The following is a 21,767-nucleotide window of genomic DNA, read 5'->3' on the forward strand; positions in this document are numbered from 1 at the left end:
CAGTCAACTATTCTGCATGGAGGTGTAAAAGGAAATATTAAGAACAAAATACTTATAGCATGGTAAAATGATAACCCAGGGGACAGGCACACAATAACCATTTACCAATACACCAACAGCATAAGCCACAAGGGGAGGTGTGGTATAATAGTGATTAATTAGAAGGAATTAGATGAAATATGAAAAGCAAAATCTAGGCTAAATATCAGACTAAGGCTTCCTGAAGTGAGATCTATCACATAAGAGCTGTCTTATTGGGTCAGATCACTGTTCATTTTGCCCAGTATCCTGTCTCTGACAGTGGCATGTACCAGAGCTTCAGGGGCACTGTATAGAACAGGGTAATTAAGGAGTAATCCACGGTTGTCTTCCACTCCCAGCTTCTGGCAGTCAGAGGTTTAGTGTTGCACTGACCATGCGGTTGCACCCCTGACCATCTGAGCTAATAGCCATTCCTGGACCATTCTTCCATTAACTTATCCAGTTCTTTTTTGAACCCAGTTATACTTCTGGTCATTACAACATCCCATAGCAATGAGCTTCACAGGTTAGTTGTGTAAAGTACTTCCTCTTGTTTGTACCAAACCCACTGCGTATTAAATTTCATCCGATGACCCCTGGTTTTTGTATTGTGTGAAGGGGTAAATAATACTTGTCTATTCACATTTTCCATATCATGACTTTAGAGATCTCTATCATGTCCCCCCTTAGTCATCTCTTTTCTAAAATGAACAGTCCTAATCTTTTTGGTCTCTCCTTGTATGGAAGCAGTTCCATACCCCTGATCATCTTTGTTGCTATTCTCTGAACCTTTTCCGGTTTCTCTATATCCTTTTTGAGATAGGGTAACCAAAAATGGACGCAGTATCCCAGGTGTGAGCGGATCATGGATTTATATAGTGGCAGTATGATATTTTTAGTCTTATTTTCTATCCCTCTCCTAATAGTTCCTAACGTTCTGTTAGCCTTTTTGACTGCTGCTAAGCACTGAGCAGAAGTTTTCAGAGAACTATCCACAGTGATTCCACGATCTCTTTCTTGGGTTGTAACAGCTAATTTAGAGCCCATTGCAGTATAAATACAGTTGGGATTATTTCTCTTCCATTATGCATTACTTAGCATTTATCAATGTTGAATTTCATTTAATTACATATGGAATGGTCTCTCAAGGAATGTGGTGGAAGCATCAGCATTTGGGATGTGTAAAAATAGACTGGATGAAGGAATAAAACTTGTACTTTACATGGAATAATCTAGCAATGGCCACTTAGGGAATGGACGAGATAGCACCAAATAGGTAGCTTCTGTCTCTAGTCTACAATCTGGAAATGATTGTTAACAATATTTATTGTGAGCTTCTTAATTAAGGTGTTATTGCCTAAGAGAGATTGTTTCCAATGTGTAATTTTAATAGCAAATGTTTAGAGCGCCGCTTACCCAACTGCTCAGGGCACTGTACAATGTTTAACAGTGGTTTTAAAATACCACCTCTTAACATTCAGAATGAACATAACTTCTTTAAAAGTCTCAACTTCACCATCCCAGGAACCTCTAAGAAGAGCAGTGGCTGCAAACAAGACTTAATTTTAAAACAGTGCCCATTACTCCCAGACTTGTCCAATCAAATAATAAAACCTAGTGTGTGAAATTGGCTGTCCTACAATCATCATGTCAAAAGAGCAGCATTATTTGTTACCTGATCATGTCCATCTCGAGCCAATGCCAGCTCTTGCTCTATTTCCCCTACATGACTTGTTGCTTTAGCAACCTCAGCCCTCTCCAGGTCCCTCTCTGCCAGAAGCTGTTCAATATGCTGCTGCTTCTCCTTCAGAGCCTCCTGGAGAGCGGTGGTGCCAGAAATTTTCCTTGCATATCGGGAAGATGTTTCTGTTAACTTCAAAAAAGCAAATACATTAAAAACCTCATCAAATAAAAAGGAAGGATATAATCTTATTGTACAAGCATTTTGGGTGCTAGCTAAGCAGATGTTGTTTATACCTGACTGCAGCTCCTCCCACACTTTATACATCAAAACCAATGAGAGGGGAAAAGAATTTATTTCCTGTGTTGAGAATTAATTTCAAATTAGTTGCTCTGGAAGTTAATAAGGGACATGACTGTGCATCAAGACTGTTATGGGGCAATCAGCAGATGGTATATAGGAGACTGAAGAGTTCAAATGAAAACAAAAGGCTGGCCTCAGTCTAAGATGGGTTCTGTAGACTCAGTTGAAGGCTAGCTTGTTAGGTTGCTGCTAAGCACCTTTTTTCATGAGCCCTGGCTAGATATAAAAATGTCCTCATAGTAAAATTAGACATTCTTCCCTTATATATGGAGTCATAATCTTGGGTCACTTTCTGCAATCTAAGAACATTTTAGGTTTCCAAATGGATTGTGAAAAGCCTTCCCCATGAAGTCCCATTGCCACCTTTTGCGTCTATGAAAGATGGATAAATATTCCGAGCAAAATTCTGCTGTCTTCATTTGAGACAGTCTCCCATTGAAGCCAACGGGGATTTTCCTTGACTAAAAGGGAAAGTTCTGCAATCCTTGTCACTATCAGTACATTCTGAAGAAGTATAATTGATATCTGATAGGAATCACTCTGAGGATTTGAGCTGAACTAATAGTTTTTGGAAAGAACCACTTTGGCATGACTAAAATTAAGGATATAAAGATAAATGAATCTATCTGCAAAATGTAATCTCTCTCAAATGAGACTAAAGCTTTGCTTGATCAAGTGTGCCCATTGTTCCACTTAATGGAATTGGCTGTTACAATGATCAGTGAGAATTTAGTGTGCCCCTATCCTCCATTTTGTCAAAACTTTTTGCACTGGGAGGGAAAGTGGCAGAACTGAAAGTACAAGAATTACTACTAATGAGTAATAGTTATTGAACAAGTTGTGGGTGCAGCAAGTATAGAGATCGTAAATTTGTTATAATATGTAACAATTGACCTGAAACCTAGAAATTCAAACTTTCTTCCCAGGTCTTAAACTATAGATAGCATTTTTGATCCTACTTCCTGCAGTTCCTATCAAAATCTCGATTATTCAAAATCACAACCTTGCTTTCTGGGTAGATTAGTTTTAAACAGTATCACAGCAGTTGTAACCAAGAGCGGGAACATGTCTCTTTCATGGTCTTTCCAAAGATTGGACAATTGACCCAAGACTATGACATTTATGTACCAAACTTTAAAAAATGAACATAAATATAGAATATATTAGATCAAATTAGTACTATGTTAAAATTAATCTCAACACCATACTTTGCAGTTTCTACTCTTTAGAAGCTCACAGAGTTAAAAACTAATTAGGAAAAGAAAGAGGCTTCTTATCAGCAAAGGCAGATGTTGGATTTCCACATTACACACAACCATCTCTCCAATGGAACAAGAGAAAGATATTGCATTTTGGCCTGGCTAAGGCTTCTCATATTATGTTTAGTCAGATACAAGTTCATCTCTGGAAGCTTTAGTGTGGGCCAAGTCTGCAAACGTTAATGTAGCTTTAGTGGAGAAGCAGCCCTGGAAAAATGGACAACTTTCTACAGCGTGGATCCCAGAATACATTGATGCCCTTCATTTTGCTGGTAGCATAAGCCCCTTTCTTATTGCAAAAACCTCAGTTAGTTTGAGTTAACTGTTAAATATATAAAGATAAATGTACAAACATTTATCTGTTCTTCAGGGCTAGCTAAGATTTCCTACATGCATGCTTTGAGTGAAAAACAAAAAGAGCACAATGAAACATATTATGCTCTTCCCAAGAACTGGTCTATCCTCAGTTTACATAAGCAAACCACAGGCAAGTGCCATATTGGTTCCCATTTGGAAGTGTAAAGCATGCAATAGAAAAAGAACCTTACTAGTCCTGTACGGCTTGGCTTGCTGCTTACTGATGATGCCACAGAACTGAGAGAACTCAGGGAAGATGCACTTGGACTGCGTTTCAGAGCTGATGGCGTTGCAACCACTTTTCTCACAGTTGCCTTGGCTTTAGCTGGTGTGGTTGATGGAAATCCAATCTTGGTAACTTTGTGGACCGGTGCAAACAAGCCATATTTTGGCTGACACTGAAAATACCTTTAGAAAAAGCAAAATCAGATGAGGGCATTAAATAGATTAAGACTGCAGAGAATCACCTTTTCATGTACAGTATGGCAACTTCTAAGGAATTCCACATCAACACCCTAAACAAGGGAAAGGGGCTGCTGGTATTAAGGCTGCTTAGCACTATTCATTATAAAATTCTTACAACCTCTTTTCTGAGAAGCATTAACACTTCACTTGCAGAAAACTCAGCAGTTAGAAAGCCCTTGGCCTACAGAAATTCCATTTGGGTTTAGCAGAGTTAAATCTCCACTTCCCTTCTGTCACATGCATTCTTCCAAGCAAACAGAGAGAAAAGGAAACTTTTCAAGACCCTCTGCTAGCTGCACTAAATTAATTATCGTTATTTGTATTGTGTAACACCTAGAGACCGCTGTCAGGGATCAGGGCATCACTGTGCCAGACTTTGTATGCACAAACAACACAGAAGGTCTCCATCCCAAAGACCTCACAGACTAAGTAAACATTAATATAGAGGTTTTGAAAGATATATAAAACCAAGATTTAAACTCCAAGCAATTTTGTGTTAGTAAAGGTTATTATTATAGGATTATAAACTAACCTTGTTCCAGCCACTGCTCCGTCATTCTTTCCCAGAGGCTCATCTAATTCTACTCCACACCATTCTCCTTTAGCAAAGTCAGTTTCCCCCAGAAAACGTACTACTCCAGCTTTGGTGCCACCAACCTGAAGGGGGCGGGGGAGGGAGAAAGTGTAATAATTTTTACTGAGTTTCCAAACTAAAACATCAAATCAGGTGCTAAATATTTTTACGTAATTTCATAAACACTCCGCAAATTAAGGATTAAATATGATTCAACCAGTAACTATTTAGAAATGTTTACTCTATCTTTACTACTGCTTCTATTTTAACATGTTGAGTGTGTCTTCGGAACCACAAACATGACTGAATAAGACTAAAAATATATTTACCACTACCCAGTGCAGATGTGGGGAATTGATAGCACTGGAACCTGGGTTATAGCCAATTTCAGATGATCTGATGGTCCCTTCTGGCCTTAAACTCTATGACTCTAAATTAAGTTTTTCCTGCACCTATTTAGAATGATTTATTATTGTAAGTTTTTTTATTATTGTAAGTCCACTTTTATGCATCTGATGAAGTGAGCTGTAGCTCACGAAAGCTTATGCTCAAATAAATTGGTTAGTCTCTAAGGTGCCACAAGTACTCCTTTTCTTTTTGCGAATACAGACTAACACAGCTGCTACTCTGAAACCTATTGTAAGTTTGTGAGGGAAGGAGAGGCGACACCACAGCACTTTAGCTTCCTCATTGGAATAATTCAGATTAGCTAAATACTACAATTATTCATACATTTAAAGGAAATATAAAGCATGAGGCTTGGCAGGCTTGCAAATGGAAGCACCTGTTTTAATTGGTGTAGGGAGAAAAAGCACTTTCCAGGCATTTTCTTCAGCATGTACTCCTGACCAGTGTATCCTAAATCATTCACTTTGCTTAGAAGTGTTGGGAGACCTTTCCAGACACCGTGATGGTGCTCTACACCCGTACAAGACATAGCTTCACCACTAAGAGAGGTAAGGAGGGACGAGAGAAGAAATTAAGTGAAGATTCAAGATGGGTTCAGTGTGACTGACCATCTACTGCTGGGACAAGCCCAGCACGGCAGGAGTCTTGCAGGTCAGGGTAACAGTGTGTTGTGGCCTCCCTGTGAGAAAATCTGTGCAGCTCCTACCTCTAGTACTATACGTTTCATATGCACCAAATGTCAATCAAAACTACTTTTTCAAGAGGTTCCCTCATACATCAAGGGCATTTTTGGCACTTTTTTTTGTATTTGCAATTCCCAGCACACCCTGCAGTGAAAAGAAAACTGTACCGTGACAAGAAACTTAAAATGACCTGCCAAGACAAAAAAAATGGGTTTGTATCACTTCTCTTATTTATTATGTTCAAAAGCCTGGTCTAGATTTTAAAATACAGCTTTTTACATTAGCAATTTAGGCCTCGTTCACTTCATTTTCCTGAGAAACTCTCTGAATGACTAGAGCACTAATAGCTTCGTGACATCATAGATATGAAGGAAGTGAAACCTGACTGAGAGGGGAAGTGATTTTTATTTAAACTGTTTTATTTTTATTTACACCTATTTATCTGAGAAACATGAATTCTCATTAAAGATTCAACACTCCTTCAATTAATGACAGAGAAAGCTCCTAATATGCATATCAGGAACCTCCAATAAAACAGGGAAGTTCAGAATTGGCCCTCCTATTTCTAAAATGAGAAAACAAGCAGAAAAGTGCCTTTCTGGTGGTCTTTATACCTGCTAAAGGAGGCAGACCTGTGTTTTCCCCCTTCACAGGTCACTTTTCGTAACATTTAATCTGCAGAGTATCTTTGTGTCTTTGCTTTTATGCTGGAATAGTAAGTCATTTTTGCCCTGGGGGAATAAAAACACTTTATATTTACAGCTAACATATAAATATACTACTAGGAAAATGTTTGGTATCTGGAGTTTCTGGCATAGAAAAGACAGTGTTTGTCCTCATTCGTAAAAGAGCAACAAGAAAAAAAAAAAAAAAACACTAAGTTGACAGACCGGAAGTCAAGTGGGATCCCAAAACCTTTTTTACATTCCAGTCTAACTATCATGCTTCGTATTCAGTATTTCATTGGAAGAACTATCCCTGAATCCAAATTTGTTCCCTCCTCCCTCAAATCATCCACTTTTTTCCAAGGGCTAAACAGCAAACACACATCCATAACTTGTTCTCAAAATAAAAGCTAAAAGGAAAAAAAAAAAAAAAAAAAACCCCAAACCCAAAACAAAACAGAAAATGAAGCTGCAAAGTCCATGCCAGACTCGTCACACTGCCCTCATCCCACACCCTGTGTACTTTAAACCAAGTGTACTTTAAACCAGGATGCAACCAAGAGTGTTAGAGAACTAAAAAACTATCCTTCAAGCTCTTGTCAAATATCCATCCGTTTCTAACCCCACTGCAATATCTGAGATTTCACCAAATCTTAGATTTTACAGAAATACTGGCCCTAAATCTCTAGTATAAATCTGATTTTATTGCAGATTTCTAGTCTTGCATAGAAGCTATATATCTGCCTGAAATAATAATTTAAAGTTAGTTCTTTAGATAACATATGGTAAGTGCTCAGCATTTACATAAAATTATGAACAATTTTAAAATAGGTATGTAGAAAACAAAATGCAGAGGAACAGTTAACTCTTAAAGGCTGTCTTTGTGTTAGCCTCAGGAGAGTGATAATTCATGATCACCTGGTTGAAATAGGGAAATTTTTGTAAGGGAACAGTAAAAGGACCCCATTCATCCTGGATCATCCTGGAGAATAGCCATGTGGCAGGGGGAGGAGTGAAGGGATCATCCCAGAGAATAGCCACGCGGTGGGGTGGGGGGAGGTGTATGCTGCACATCCACCCGAAAACCAGAGCCCCTCCTTTTAAATGTGAAACCCAACCCATTGCTTGCTATGGGAAAGGATGGCGCTGCAGTTTGAAACCATTCCCACATGTTATGCATAAGAAGCCAACCCTGCATACCCTGTGCCTTACCATGGCTGCCTGGAAACCGAATTCTGTTGCCCAGCTGTGTGTGATGTGTCACCATACCAGCAGGTGCTCAATATAAAAGGCAAAATGTGACCTTGCACCCAAAGCACATGTGCTGTTTGCTGTGAATTGCTCGATTCACTGTGAAAGAGTCTCCCTTTTGTTCTCAGAAATGTATCATCTCAAATTTTACTCTCCCTTTTTATCTCTCGCCCAGGTGCGTATGTTTCTACGCTCCCCTTATCTCTGTCCCTGAGGTTATTGCAGATTAGAAAGCCAAAAAAACCACACCCGCAATGACATGTTTTCCGAGCTCACGCAGTCCTCCCGCACTGATAGGGAACAGCTTAATGCATGGAGGCATTCAGTGTTAGAGGCCAGGAAAGCATTAAGTGAGCATGAAGAGCAGAGGCAGGAGGCGATGCTGAGGCTAATGGGGGAGGAAACGGCCATGTTGAAGCGTCTGGTGGAGCTGCAAGAAAGCCAACAGGAGCACAGACCCCAGCTACATCCATTGTATAACCAACCGCCTGACCTCCTCCCCAAGTTCCATATCCTCCTCACCCAGATGCCCAAGAACGCGGGGTGGGGGGAAGGCTCCGGGCACCCAGCCACTGCACTCCAGAGGATGTTCCAAGCAACAGAAGGCTGTCATTCAAACAGTTTGATTTGTAGTGTGGCTACAAAAAGCAATGTGGCCTTGTCCTTCCCTCCTCCCCCACCCCACCCCACCCACGCTACCTTGTCAGTTCTCTTTTTTTTTTTTTAAAATTAATAAAGAAAAAATGCATGGTTTCAAAACAAAGTTACTTTATTTTGAAGGGGGGAGGGAGGGTGGTTTGGTTACAGGGAATTAAAATCAACCAAGGGGGGTGGGTTTGCATCAAGGAGAAAAACACACACAACGGTCACACCGTAGCCTGGCCAGTCATGAAACTGGTTTTCAAAGCCTCTCTGATGTGCAGTGTGCCTAGCTGTGCTCTTCTAATTGCCCTGGTGTCTGGCTGCTCAAAATCGGATGCCAGGTGATTTGCATCAACCTCCCACCCCTCCATAAACATCTCCCCCTTACTCTCACAGATATTACGGAGCACACAGCAAGCAGCAATAACAATGGGAATGTTGGTTGCGCTGAGGTCTGACTTAGTCAGCAAACAGTGCCAGCGAGCTTTTAAACGTCCAAAGGCACATTCTACCACCATTCTGCACTTGCTCAGCCTATAGGTGAGCTGCTCCTTACTACTGTCCAGGCTGCCTGTGTATGGCTTCATGAGCCATGGGAGCAAGGGGTAGGCTGGGTCCCCAAGGATATCTATTGGCATTTCAACATCCCCAATGGAAATTTTGTGGTCTGGGAAGTAAGTCCCTTGCAGCTGCTCGAACAGCCTGGAGTTCCTAAATATGCGAGCGTCATTGCACCTTTCCCAGCCATCCTACGTTGATGTCAGTGAAACGTCCCTTGTGATCCACCAGTGCTTGCAGCACCACTGAGAAGTACCCCTTGCGGTTTATGTTGGCAAGGTGGTCCGGTGCCAAGATGGGGATATGCGTTCTGTCTATCGCCCCACCACAGTTAAGGAACCCCATTGCAGCAAAGCCACCCACTATGACCTGCGCATTTCCCAGAGTCACTACCCTTGATAGCCGAACGTCAGTGATTGTACTGGCTACTTGGATCACAGCAGCCCCCACAGTAGACTTGCCCACTCCAAATTGATTCCCCACTGACTGGTAGCACTCAGGCGTTGCAATCTTCCACAGGGCTATTGCCACTCGCTTCTCAACTGTCAGGGCAGCTCTCATCTTGGTATTCCTGCGCTTCAGGGTGGGGGAAAGCAACTCACAGAGTTCCACGAAAGTGGCCTTAAGCATGCAAAAGTTTCGCAGCCACTGTGAATCATCCCATACCTGCAACACTATGAGGTCCCACCAGTCTGTGCTTGTTTTCCTGGCCCAGAATCGGCGTTCCACGCTATCAACCCCACTGCCGCCATGGTGTCTCAATATCCACAGCCCATGCTTTCAGGAACCTCTCTGTCCATGTCCTCATCAAAATCCTCCTCATGCTGGCGTCTTTTAGCCCGGTTCTGCATATACTCCAGGATAATGCGCAAGGTGTTTACAATGCTCACAACAGTAGTGGTGACTGTGAGCTGAGCGGGCTCCATGCTTGCCGTGGTACGGCATCTGCAGGAGAGCAGGGTTGCAGCGGAAGCGGTGGATGATGACGGTTAGCAGACTTACTACAATGTCTGCCGACACCAGCACCCAGGACACAACAGCCGTGGTGACGGTGAGCTGAGCTGGCTCAATGCTTGCCGTGGTAGGGCGTCTGCACGGAAAAAAGGCGCGAAACAATTGTCTGCCGTTGCTTTCATGGAGGGAGGGGCGACTGATGACATGTACCCAAAACCGTCTGCAACCATGTTTTTGCCCCATCAGGCATTGGGAGCTTAACCCAGAATTCCAATGGCTGGCGGAGACTGCGTGAACTGTGGGATAGCTACCCACAGCGCACTGCTCCGTAAGTCGATGCTAGCCATGATAGTGAGGACGCACTCTGCCGACTTAATGCGCTTAGTGTGGACATACATAATCGATTGTATAAAACTGATTTCTAAAAATCGACTTCTTAGTGGGACAATCTGAGTTGCAACTGTATGATACATAAAACCTAGGGGCTTGTCTACACATAAGTTGTAGCACTTTACCTACACAGGTATAGTTAAAGTGCTAGAAACCTCCTACTGTGGATGTAATTATACCAGCATAAGCACTTTTATACCAGTGCAGTTTATACTGGTATAACTGGGTCCACAATGTGGCTTTTACCGGTGTAACTATTTCAGAAAAAAAAAAAAAATCACACCCCTAACCAAAATGCCTATACAGGTAAAACTTTTCAAATATAGACCAGGCCTTAGTGTCATATGGCTAAATTGCAAGTCATCCTGCTATTAAAATACTCCTTGCCAATAGTAACATTGAATGCAATTTACTACAGCCATTAAAATATGGGAAAGGAGTTGCTGGAGAAGTATATCAAAAACCTGTGCAACGTACATGATTTGTTGTATTTGGAGGCATGCTTATTTCGCAATGGGGCATAAATGACCAAGTAAAAAAATGCCTTGTACAAGAGTTTTAAAAAGTTAAATGAATAATAGGGCAACAATACAATGTGATGAAGACAGCTACTCTGTGACCTTCATTCGCACTGAGGCAGGTCACTAAATAATTGAACAGCGAAGAGAAGACCTGCCAAATATTTTTAGCTGATCGTCATTCTCAACATATTCAAGATAGATAATATAAAATAGTAATGAACTAAAGTGGCTAATATAGACTACTGGCCTTTGTGGGATGGAGAAATTCAGTTTGGGGACCCAGCTGGGGTTTTATTGAAAATGTGGGAAAAAATAGTGATTAAACAGAACTGTCATAAATTCTAAGACTACATAAATTTACCCCAATGTGATGTTAAGGAAAGAAAGATGTTCGTCTCTAGTTTACAAGCATTCATTTCAAAAAGTTCCTGAAGAAAGCAGGTGGGTGTGAATGAACCAAACTATGCAAATAGACATATTTATATAATTCTGAATTTCTAAACAGGGGGAGGAGTGGAGTGTGGTAGTATACTACCGCAGTGGCTACATTCAAGGATCACGTTCATCCTTTTTACCACAGCATCACACTGGGAGCTCATGTTCAGTAGCTTGTCCACCATGACTTCAATATCCTTTTCAGGGTCACTGCTTTCCAAGATACAGTTCTCCCATTCTGTAGGTATGGCGAGCAATCCAGATCTCTCTTTCTGACTGCCCTGTCATCATGACTAACCACTCTGTCAATCTTTGTATCATCTGCAAATGTTATCAGCAGTAATTTCGTATTTACTTCCAGATCATTGCTGAAAGTGTTGAACGGAACTGGGCCTAGTACCAACTCTGTAAACCACCATTAGAAAACACCTCATTTGATAATTCTCCATTGACAACTATTTTTTGAAAGGTCAGTTAGGCCAGTCTTAATCCATTTAACATGTGCTTTATTGATACTGTATAGTGATAATATTTTAATCTGAAGGTTGTACAGTACAAAGTGAAACACCTTATAAAAATCTAAATATATCACATCGATGCCGTTACCTTTATCTACCAAACTTGTAATCTCATCAGAGAACAAAATCAGATTTGACCTATCTTCCATAAAACTATGTTGACCACCATTAACAACATTCCTATCCTTTAAGACTTCTTCAACTGAATTCCATATCAACTGTTCCATTGTTTTGCCCAGATTGATGTCAGGCTAACTGGCCTATAGTTAACCAGGTCATCCTGCTTGCCCTTTTTTGAATATTGGCCCAACACTAGCACTTTTTGCTTGATTAGTTGCCTGAGGTATCTGCTAAAGAACTTGAGCCCATAGTTTAGCTTGCTTAAAAAACAAAAAACAAAACAAAAACTCCTGATAACGTGGCTTTCATTAACCTGTAAAACTACATGGGAATCCAAATGTCAGTAACTGAAGGCATTCCATAGAATTGCAGAAGAGGAAATTGTTTGGAAAAAGCTTGGACTAATTCCATGGTGCAGAAGATTCATACAAATTTACCACTGCAGAAGCATAAAGCTCCAATGTGAGACAAAGAAGAAGTGCTGTCTGAGCCATCCAATATGTAAACTAGCAAAACTAAGTCCAAGTTGTTCTGACTGTTCCCTGGACATTCTTCCCCTTGGAGAAAAAATATCCACTTCCCCAGTCCCCACCAAAAAAAAAAAAGTTTAGGGCTCTATACAGAAACAAATTTAAAGTATCAATAGGTGCATATAAGAGGTTAATTGCTTATATGGCTTAATTGTCATTCCACCTTGGTGTCTCACATTTAATTTAAAATTAACCAACCGAACACCTTGCTGTGCCAACAATTAAAAAGGCAAAGTAAATGTGTGGGCTTATCTTTAAGCAAATTAGAAGGAAGACATCTTGCCCTAATGTGTGTTCAAAGGCAACACTAAAAGTACAATGATATTTTACATAGACAATCACCAGGGTTATGGGCAAAGTCAAGTTTAGTTTTGTTTTGTTTATTCCCAACTGAACGTCATCTGACTTGCTGATTGCAATGTTCTCGTGTACTTAAAATCTAGTAAATACATGGGGTATGGTTATAAAATTTAACAATTGCAAAACCACTAATCTCTACAAATTCAGTTCTTGCAATCTGTACATAAGGCAGTTAACTTTTTTCCATGCCATTATTTCTTCTAACAAGCCTTTTGTTGTTAAACTAGCATAGAATGCCAAGAAGTAGGAAATATGGATTCATACTGCAGTTAAGCAAGCTACAGCTGAAGGGTGTAAACAGCCAAAGAGAAGAATCTGTGTTAGTGGTGCAATGTGCTAAAAAATATTTTGGGGGGAGTCAAGCCATCTCTTATATAGGGCACTGTAGTCCAGAGGAACATATTTAGCTGAAAATTAGAAACACATGACTTTAAAGCACAATGCTTATACAGTGATACAAATCTGAGAACTACGCTGTGGATGTCACAGCAGAATTTGGCCCTTGGGTAATACAGTAGATATAGAACAATACCCTTCACCCCAAAACAGTTTCCAAAACATATATTAATTTGGCTTTGAACCTTGCCCACACATCTTTAACAATCGGAAGTCTGCAAGATCCATGTTTTCATTAAAAATAAAATAAAATAAAAATAAAAAAATAAATAAATCCCTAACTAGCTCTGCGGAAGCACCAAGTATTCTCTCTCTCTCTCAGGTGCTCGGCTGGCTGAATCTTGCTCAGGGTCTAACTGATCACCATATGTGGGATAGGGATTGGCAGAGACCTCAAGCTGGGGGGAGGGCAGGGAGGGAGGGTTGCCCATAGTTCTCCGACAGGTTCACCCGATTTCAAGGGACAAAATTGACAAGCAAGCACGTTCCCTTATTAATTCATGTCCATTATCTCACTGTAAGGAAGTAACTTGCAACAAGCAATTTACAGTGAGCAATAAGATAAAATAAGAGAAGATCAGATTTCACTGAGTCCACACAAGGTGAACAACCTCTTATAAAAAGGCCACATCGGCATATGCCTGCAAATCTAGATTGTAATGATTTGTGACCATATGGATGCAAGCCCAAGTTGCAGCTTTACCACTCATCTGTAGAAGCATCAGATTTGTTAGACCATGATAAAGCTGTAACTCTGGTTAAATGAATGAAGGAACTTTAATCCCTTGAGAAGGTTAGTTTGATAAGAGATTGTTGAATAGAGCATCTAACCCATCCAGGAATAGGCCAGACTTAGATATTTATTTTTCTCTGAGTTTTGAAAGGGTAAGAAAAAGTGAAGTAGATGTATCTGAATTTAGAGAGACCTCTAAACACACCCATCCAGCTCAAACCATATTGCTAGTTTTGCATTTACCTTTTGGGAAAAGGATGGAGGGATTATTTCCAAAAATGTGATCATATTAATTCAATTTTATTAATTTTATCCGCCTGGAAAGTGCCATATTCCTCAAGAGAGGAATCTCCAAAATTATTTTCTCATTAATATTGTTATTACAATAAGATACCTTCATGGAAAAAATACATAAGAGATAGTGTATCACTTATTTTATGGATCAAATAGAAAGTACTTGCGGTACCACTGGAAATAATCTCTCATTTTCAGTTGGTTTCACAGCCTTCCTACTCTTAAAAAAGAGCTACGCTGTACCAACAATACAATTATGATGTTGTGGTCTAATGAAACAGAAGGTGACACTAATTAACTTTTCAAAAGGCAAATACTCAGATTTATTTTCTATTTTGCAATAATCCCAAAATACGGACTACCTATGGTTATTACTTTTTCCTCTTTGAATACCACTGCTAATTCGCATCCAGATTCTGGAATTTACTTTAGATGTAAAATCTTGTCTTGATTATGTTATGTTCTACCTGAATTAAAGGTTCCATTTGGTTTCTTAACTATTTATCGAAAAGTTAGACACTAGTACAATAAATAAGATCAGAATTAAAAGGAGTCATACCAAGATCACCAACTTTTATTAATATCACTTTAGTTTTCCAGTATTTAACAAATACTCAAAAACTAGTATGTTGTATTTCCTTTGGCTGGCTAGAAATTTGGACGATTATTGCAATTTCCTTAAGACAACCAGGCAGCTAAGCACAGACTTGCTGGGTCTGGCTCCCTTAGATCCTGGCTTATCAGGACCTCAAAAGGATTTCAAGCACATCTAAAGAAACCACGGACAGCAAGGAGCTTAGAGGATGATATACTATGGGGCGTCTCCCTCTTTAATTTCTAAATTACTCTGAACATTAGTGTCAGAAAGGAAAAAAAATGAATTATAATAGCTTATTTTTCCAGTTGTGATGTTTGCTTCTAGTGTTAGTGATCTGGAGTCCACCCCGCTCAAATAAAAGGGAAAAAAATGCTGTTGGCTCCTGAAACAAACAGATTTTCCTACAGCTCTTATTATCCATGAGAACACAACTTGGCTGAGACTCTGCATGCCCTGAAGTATTGGCTGTCTGTTTGGGTATTCGTGGAACCTTTTATGTGGGGACAAGATGTTCTCTGCCCACTGAAAAAGCAAGCCTCCAGTCCTTTCCAATTCTGAGTTTTGCTTCTTGTGCTCCTTGTTCATACAGGTAAGCCACAGGTATATTGTTCAACATGAACTTGATGTGAGGTGTCTCGGGTGAGCTTGCACTGTCAACATAGCTAGGCCATCTCCTGATGCAGTAGCATTTCTCTTCCTTTGACAAGCACTGTCTCCCAATGCGTGCCCCAAACACTTACACTCCTGTCATCACTATCCTTGTTAATAGGCACTGAGATAAGATAAGATAAGATCCTTCAGGGCTCCCTTCTCTGTATGACTGATGTATGATGGAAGCTACTTCTATGACTAGATCTATATGTGTTTTGGACAGAGATTAGTATCCTAATAGAAGTATTTGGGAGAGCTGAATATGGCAACATGCAGTGTTATGAAGTTCTACTCCAAAGTTAATACACAAAAAATTGTTGTGAAACAATTAACGTACTTGAAACAAGACCACAGAAGAAGAAACTAACTTATAAAACTGTCTTCCACCCACAGGCACATATTTTACCAGTGCGTACATCAGAGACCATGGACAAAACCTTAACTGTCTCCTCAAATCCTCCTTATGCTTAGCTGCTTTTACTAAACTTCCCCTCCCAACATTGCTGGTTGTAATGTTAGGATGGGGTAATTTGGTAATGCTGGTGTTGAAAGGCTAGTAATGCTAGAGGGCAGAGTTAAGGTTGTGATGTGAGTCAGTGGTATGTAGTAGTGGCAATGAAGGAACAGACAGTAGGTATCAGAAAATGGGTTAAACTTTTCATTTTCTTGCTTCCGTGTTAGGTATGTTGTAGGGGAAAGAGCTCTTAACTGCGTCACAACAAAAAGTGGTATATATTAGTTTTTACGTGTATTTAATATGTAAATGATTTAGACATGGCTTATACAACATCTCTCAGCAGCTGCATATAAAGCCTTCCCCATTGTAGGAGAAAATCCGATAGACGAGTATAGCAGCTGATGGAGAAAGTTGTGTGCATGTCAGAACATTTAAATGTCAGCTACCGATTCTGCTTACGTTTTCAGTTCAAACAGTGTGTGTGTGTGTATTAAAAAAATCAGTCAACAAAAAGGTCAGTCTGCCAAGGATGAATTGCAGACAGACCAATTTCAAACAATGTCCATTAAATATGTATTTTTTAAAAATCAAATAAACATTACATAGAAAATACAAAGAACATAAAAAGTATCAAATTTCACAGTGAAGGGCCACCTGCATGTAAACAGAAATGTATGCCCCATTTTAAATCCATTTCAGAATGCAATCTTAACTAACCAGCTGCAACGCACACCTCTACAAAATAAGATTGCCATTTTGAATTTCCCTCCAAGAACTGGATTTCCTTTTTCAAGTATCCATAAAGACTCCCAAGTGAGCAACTGTTTACAATGTAACTTTACTGCTCCTGTGCATTACAAACCTAAACTGCAGAAGGCTCACCATTTTTGTTCTAAGAAAGGGAGGACTTGTGGCACCTTAGAGACTAACAAATGTATTTGAGCTCACAAAAGCTTACGCTCAAATAAATCGGTTAGTCTCTAAGGTGCCACAAGTCCTCATTTTCTTTTTGCGACTACAGACTAACACGGCTGCTGCTCTGAAACCTGTCATTTGTGTTCTGTAATTCTGAATGTCTGCCCATTCAGGAACAGGCACAGGATATATTCCTAATAATTTTCAGGAGGTCATGACTATTCCTACCACATTTAAAAAATGTTTCTAGCAGCTATCAGGCCAGGAACCGAGAAGAATGCAGCTGGCATTTCAGTTTTAGATGTGACGGTCTGGTCGAACTGGAGTGTCAGTATGTGTTCAATAGGTCTGGGAGGTTAAGTTGCCCCCTGGAGGAAGACCCACTATTGCTGTAGCGAGGTGACAAGAGTACAAACTGTATAGGCCACATAACTTGTCTTACTGTGAAATAATAAATATTACAAAGAAGTCAGTGTAGCCATCCTGCTGTGGGTAAGACAACAATGCTCTATCGTCAAATTGAAGTGGTCTGACTGCACTTATACCACCCAATGGAGACTGAACATACAGGCATGTTATAGTAGGTGAGAGCAGGTCTTTCCCAGCAACTGATGCTGACCAACAGTTCTAAAGTCTGCCACCAGCACTTAGTCAGTGACTATCAACTCTGAAGATATGGATAGCTGGGCATAGATTGGGCGAGGCGCGGGAGAGCGCCTTTAAAACCAAATAGGCTTATGCCGCTGCAACGTTCAGCTGAGTTTACTTATTTTTGTACTATAGAAATCAAATCTGGAGATTTAAATATTTAAATGTATTGTTTGGGATGACATCAGCAGAGCAGAGTCTAGCATCTAGAACACAGATTAGTCCAAGAAGTTAGATTTAAAAACAACACACACACACACTCACACACCACTGATGCAAATGTTGAAGCTCAGCTATAAAAGACCCACACACATTTAAAAACAAAACAAAACAGAAAAATGTATTGATTATTTAACTTCTATATTTTACCTCAGCATGATGTACTTTGTTGTAATTTATTAATTATTTGCATTACAGTACTCTGTAGGGCCCAATCAAAGATCTCGGTCCCATTGTGCTTGGCACTGTACAAAAGAAAGTCACTACCACAGAGAACTCACAATCTACAAGTCTGACAAGACAACAGGAAGATGAAAGGCAAACCAAGGATCAGGAAGGATGAGGTAGTGGTAAAATGAGCATAACAAGAAGCAGTCTCAACTTGCCACCTGCCTACTCATTGTCAGACTGCAGTGTTCAGTATGTATAATGGCAGAGGAGAGTCTTGAGGACGACAAGTGGTGGCTGTCATAAATATAAAGGGAAGGGTAAACCCCTTTAAAATCCCTCCTGGCCAGAGGAAAAATCCTCTCACCTGTAAAGGGTTAAGAAGCTAAAGATAACCTCGCTGGCACCTGACCAAAATGACCAATGAGGAGACAAGATACTTTCAAAAGCTGGGAGGAGGGAGAGAAACAAGGGGTCTGTGTCTGTCTGTATGCTGCTTTTGCGGGGGATAGACCAGGAATGGAGTCTTAGAACTTTAGTAAGTAATCTAGCTAGGTATGTGTTAGATTATGATTTCTTTAAATGGCTCAGAAAAGAACTGTGCTGAATAGAATGACTATTCCTGTCTGTGTGTCCTTTTTGTAACTTAAGGTTTTGCCTAGAGGGATTCTCTATGTTTTGAATCTAATTACCCTGTAAGGTATCTACCATCCTGATTTTACAGAGGTGATTTCTTTACTTCTATTAAAAGTCTTCTTGTAAGAAAACTGAATGCTTTTTCATTGTTCTCAGATCCAAGGGTTTGGGTCTGTGGTCACCTATGCAAATTGGTGAGGATTTTTACCAAACCTTCCCCAGGAAGTGGGGTGCAAGGGTTGGGAAGATTTTGGGGGGAAAGACATGTCCAAACTACATTTCCCAGTAAACCCAGTTAGAGTTTGGTGGTGGCAGTGGAGATCCAGGGACAAAGGATAAAATTAATTTGTACCTTGGGGACGTTTTAACCTAAGCTGGTGAAAGTAAGCTTAGGAGGTTTTCATGCAGGTCCCCACATCTGTACCCTCGAGTTCAGAGTAGGGGAAGAACCTTGACAGTGGCTATGCACATTTTGATAAGAAGCTTTTCTCCCTTGCATTGGGGCAGCATGGGGGAGGTCAGAAAGGTCCTTGAGAGAGAAGTGGACTAAGTCAGTGGCTCTCAACCTTTCCAGATTACTGTACCCCTTTTCAGGAGTCTGATTTGTCTTGCGTACCTCCAAGTTTCACCTCACTTTAAAAATTACTTGCTTACAAAATGAGACATAAAAATACAAAAGTGTCACAGCACGCTGTTACTGAAAAATTGCTTACTTTCTCATTTTTACCAATTAAATACGTCAATTGGAATATAAATATTGTACTTTTACATTTCAGTGCATAGTATATAGAACAGTATAAACAAGTCACTGTCTGTATGAAATTTTAGTTTGTACTGACTTAACTAATGCTTTTTACATAGCCTGTTGTAAAACTAGGCCTATATCTAGATGAGTTGATGTACCTCCTGGAAGACCTCTGCGTACCCACAGCGGTAAGCGTACCCCTGGTTGAGAACCACTGGACTAATGAATGGGCAATGAAGGCTGGCAGTGTTGGAGAAGCGAAGGCAGGAGTCAACCTCCTGATAAAGTCAGAGCTGATAGATGGGGAAGGAGGGTTAAATGGTGGATCTTTAATTTTTATTAACACAGCAAAAACAAAAGCTCCTCAGCTTCACTCTGCCAGTGAATCAAGCCTCACCTCTCACTTCATATTACTCTTTTGCACCTTCTTCCATTCTGCCCATATGCTTAGAGCTCCCTCTCTATTCTGGCATGCCTAGCAACCACCCCCCTCCTGTCAAATTCCCCCTGAAAATTCCCTCCCTCCCCTCCTCCATGAAGAGCAAACATGTTAATCCATGTCTGCAAAATGCTATCACCGTCCCATCATATATTTCAAGATGAAACATATAGGAATACAGAGGAAGATTGTGTGTGATCGGTCTAATTAGACTGCAAGCTCCTCAGGCAATGACTTAGAGCACCAACTAACTAGATTGTCAGTGTTTAAGTAGCTAAGACTAGCAGAGAGATATTCTTTATAAAGATCTCTCTCTCTCACACACACACTTACACTTTTTAAAAATGCATGAGATAATAAAGATACCCCTAATTCCTTTTTAGTCACTAGTAAACTTTGGGGAATTGGACCAGTAGCTCACCATTCACTTGATACACTGAATAATCTCCTAGAAATTGTATCCTTGTTTGTCAACCCACCTTTTCATCACAGAGTCATTACTTTTATGGTATCACCACAAACAAAACAATAACATCCATGCAATTTTCTTGACAAGATTTTCACAGCATGTTCAGACATGCTGATTGTGCCAGTAATACAAATTCCTGTCCTGTCTTAGCTAATGGAAATTTAAACATAAGATGCCTCTTCATTTGCTATACTTTAAATACTAAAGTTACAGCAAGCTATACCTCCTGCTCCAAGAGCGATTAATACAAGGGACACACTCAATAGTTCAGACCCAAATGGTTGTAAGTCTGGTGGAGTTTACCCTTCAAATATTAATTCAATTTTATTTTAAATCCACCACTTTGGTGCTTAGAAGCCTTTAAAAATGTCCTGTAAGAACATAATTCCAGTTCTGTGGGGCCTTCCCACAACCAAAGTTTGGTGCTCACATCCAGCAGCTGAACACCACTTCCACAACTCTGAACATCTTTCTCCAGGAGTCTTCTATGACACAGACACACATCAAAGAGGTTATCAAAAAAGGTACCAGGTTCTATTGCACTGGACTAAGCTAAGGCCAAAAATCAATACACAGCATTTTAAAGCTTTAAAATGGTCATTTCAAGTAAGAGAACTTGAAGCTATTTTAAAAAATAAAAATCACAACTGTGATACAAAAGTTTTCTGTTCTGAAGCTTATGAAGGGCATCCAACTAAACTCACAGATCAGTGGCAGAACAGCTAATCCTCAGGTGATCACTGGTCTTAAAAGACTGCTTCTGTTGCTGCCTGTCATAACTAATGGGAGCCATTAAGCATTCTACTGTTGAGAAGCTTGCTGGAGACATTGAGCCCTGAATGACTAAAAGAAAGATTGGACGGAAATCTCTGACAAGTCTGCAGTTTGTAGTTAGCACTATTGTACTGCTTAAAATTAGAGCAAGATGAAGAAAATATAAATAGCTTGTTAAAGCATGATTAAGGGTTTTACTGAATGCTGGCAAAGCACAATAGAATGAAAGCTGCAAAACCAGCCTCTGTTCTGCATTAGTATTTCGGAGATCTCCACACAGGGTGCAGAAATTCTACACCATATGTTCTGTGATACTCTGGCATAATGGGATGAGCTAAAGTAGAGAGCTGTAGCAGCTTTACTTAGCCCAGTAGTCAAAACACAGAAAACAACATTGAAATTAATGTTAATTTTGAAGATTTCAGTTAAAAATCAGTATTTCTGAAATTCCAGATGGATGTTGATAAGTGGCATCATTATGTAACAGCAGCAGCAGCATAGGACTCTAATGTATGATTATAAATCAATATGAAAGCGAGATGGAAATTGATTTAGTAGGCCATAAAAAGACAAACAGTAACAAATGATATATATTAATCTGATTATTAAACAAAAATGGAAACTGGAGACTAGTATCTGTATTACCCAAGCCATGGCATAGAACAAATCTGCAGCTTTACAGCTGACACTGTGCTATACTGCACAGCCATCTGAATCATACATCCCTGGCATGGTGTAATTGTGGTGCTCCTACTCCAAGAGCACAGTCCCGCACTGTACAAGCTAGGGAGAATATTCAATACCTGTTAGTAGTGTAGGGCCCATATGACACACAGGTTCTGATTCCATGCAGTAGTGGGCAGTGATCAT

At 40.1% G+C, this 21,767-nt stretch overlaps 1 protein-coding gene across 5 annotated transcripts in view; it reads right to left on the bottom strand.

The window, feature by feature from the left end:
- Nucleotides 1-21,767, bottom strand: part of CLIP1 (CAP-Gly domain containing linker protein 1) — a 113,964-nt gene that overhangs the window by 51,866 nt on the left and 40,331 nt on the right. For all 5 annotated transcript variants that reach the window (XM_074972998.1, XM_074973003.1, XM_074973001.1 and 2 more), the window contains 3 exons: nucleotides 4,679-4,803; nucleotides 3,873-4,089; nucleotides 1,697-1,894 (listed from right to left, as the gene is read on the bottom strand). In XM_074972998.1, the coding sequence (XP_074829099.1) occupies nucleotides 1,697-1,894; nucleotides 3,873-4,089; nucleotides 4,679-4,803 (540 nt within the window). The remainder of the gene's footprint in view (nucleotides 1-1,696; nucleotides 1,895-3,872; nucleotides 4,090-4,678; nucleotides 4,804-21,767) is intronic.

This window comes from Natator depressus, chromosome 15, assembly GCF_965152275.1.
Source record: "Natator depressus isolate rNatDep1 chromosome 15, rNatDep2.hap1, whole genome shotgun sequence".
NCBI classification, from domain to species: domain Eukaryota; kingdom Metazoa; phylum Chordata; order Testudines; family Cheloniidae; genus Natator; species Natator depressus.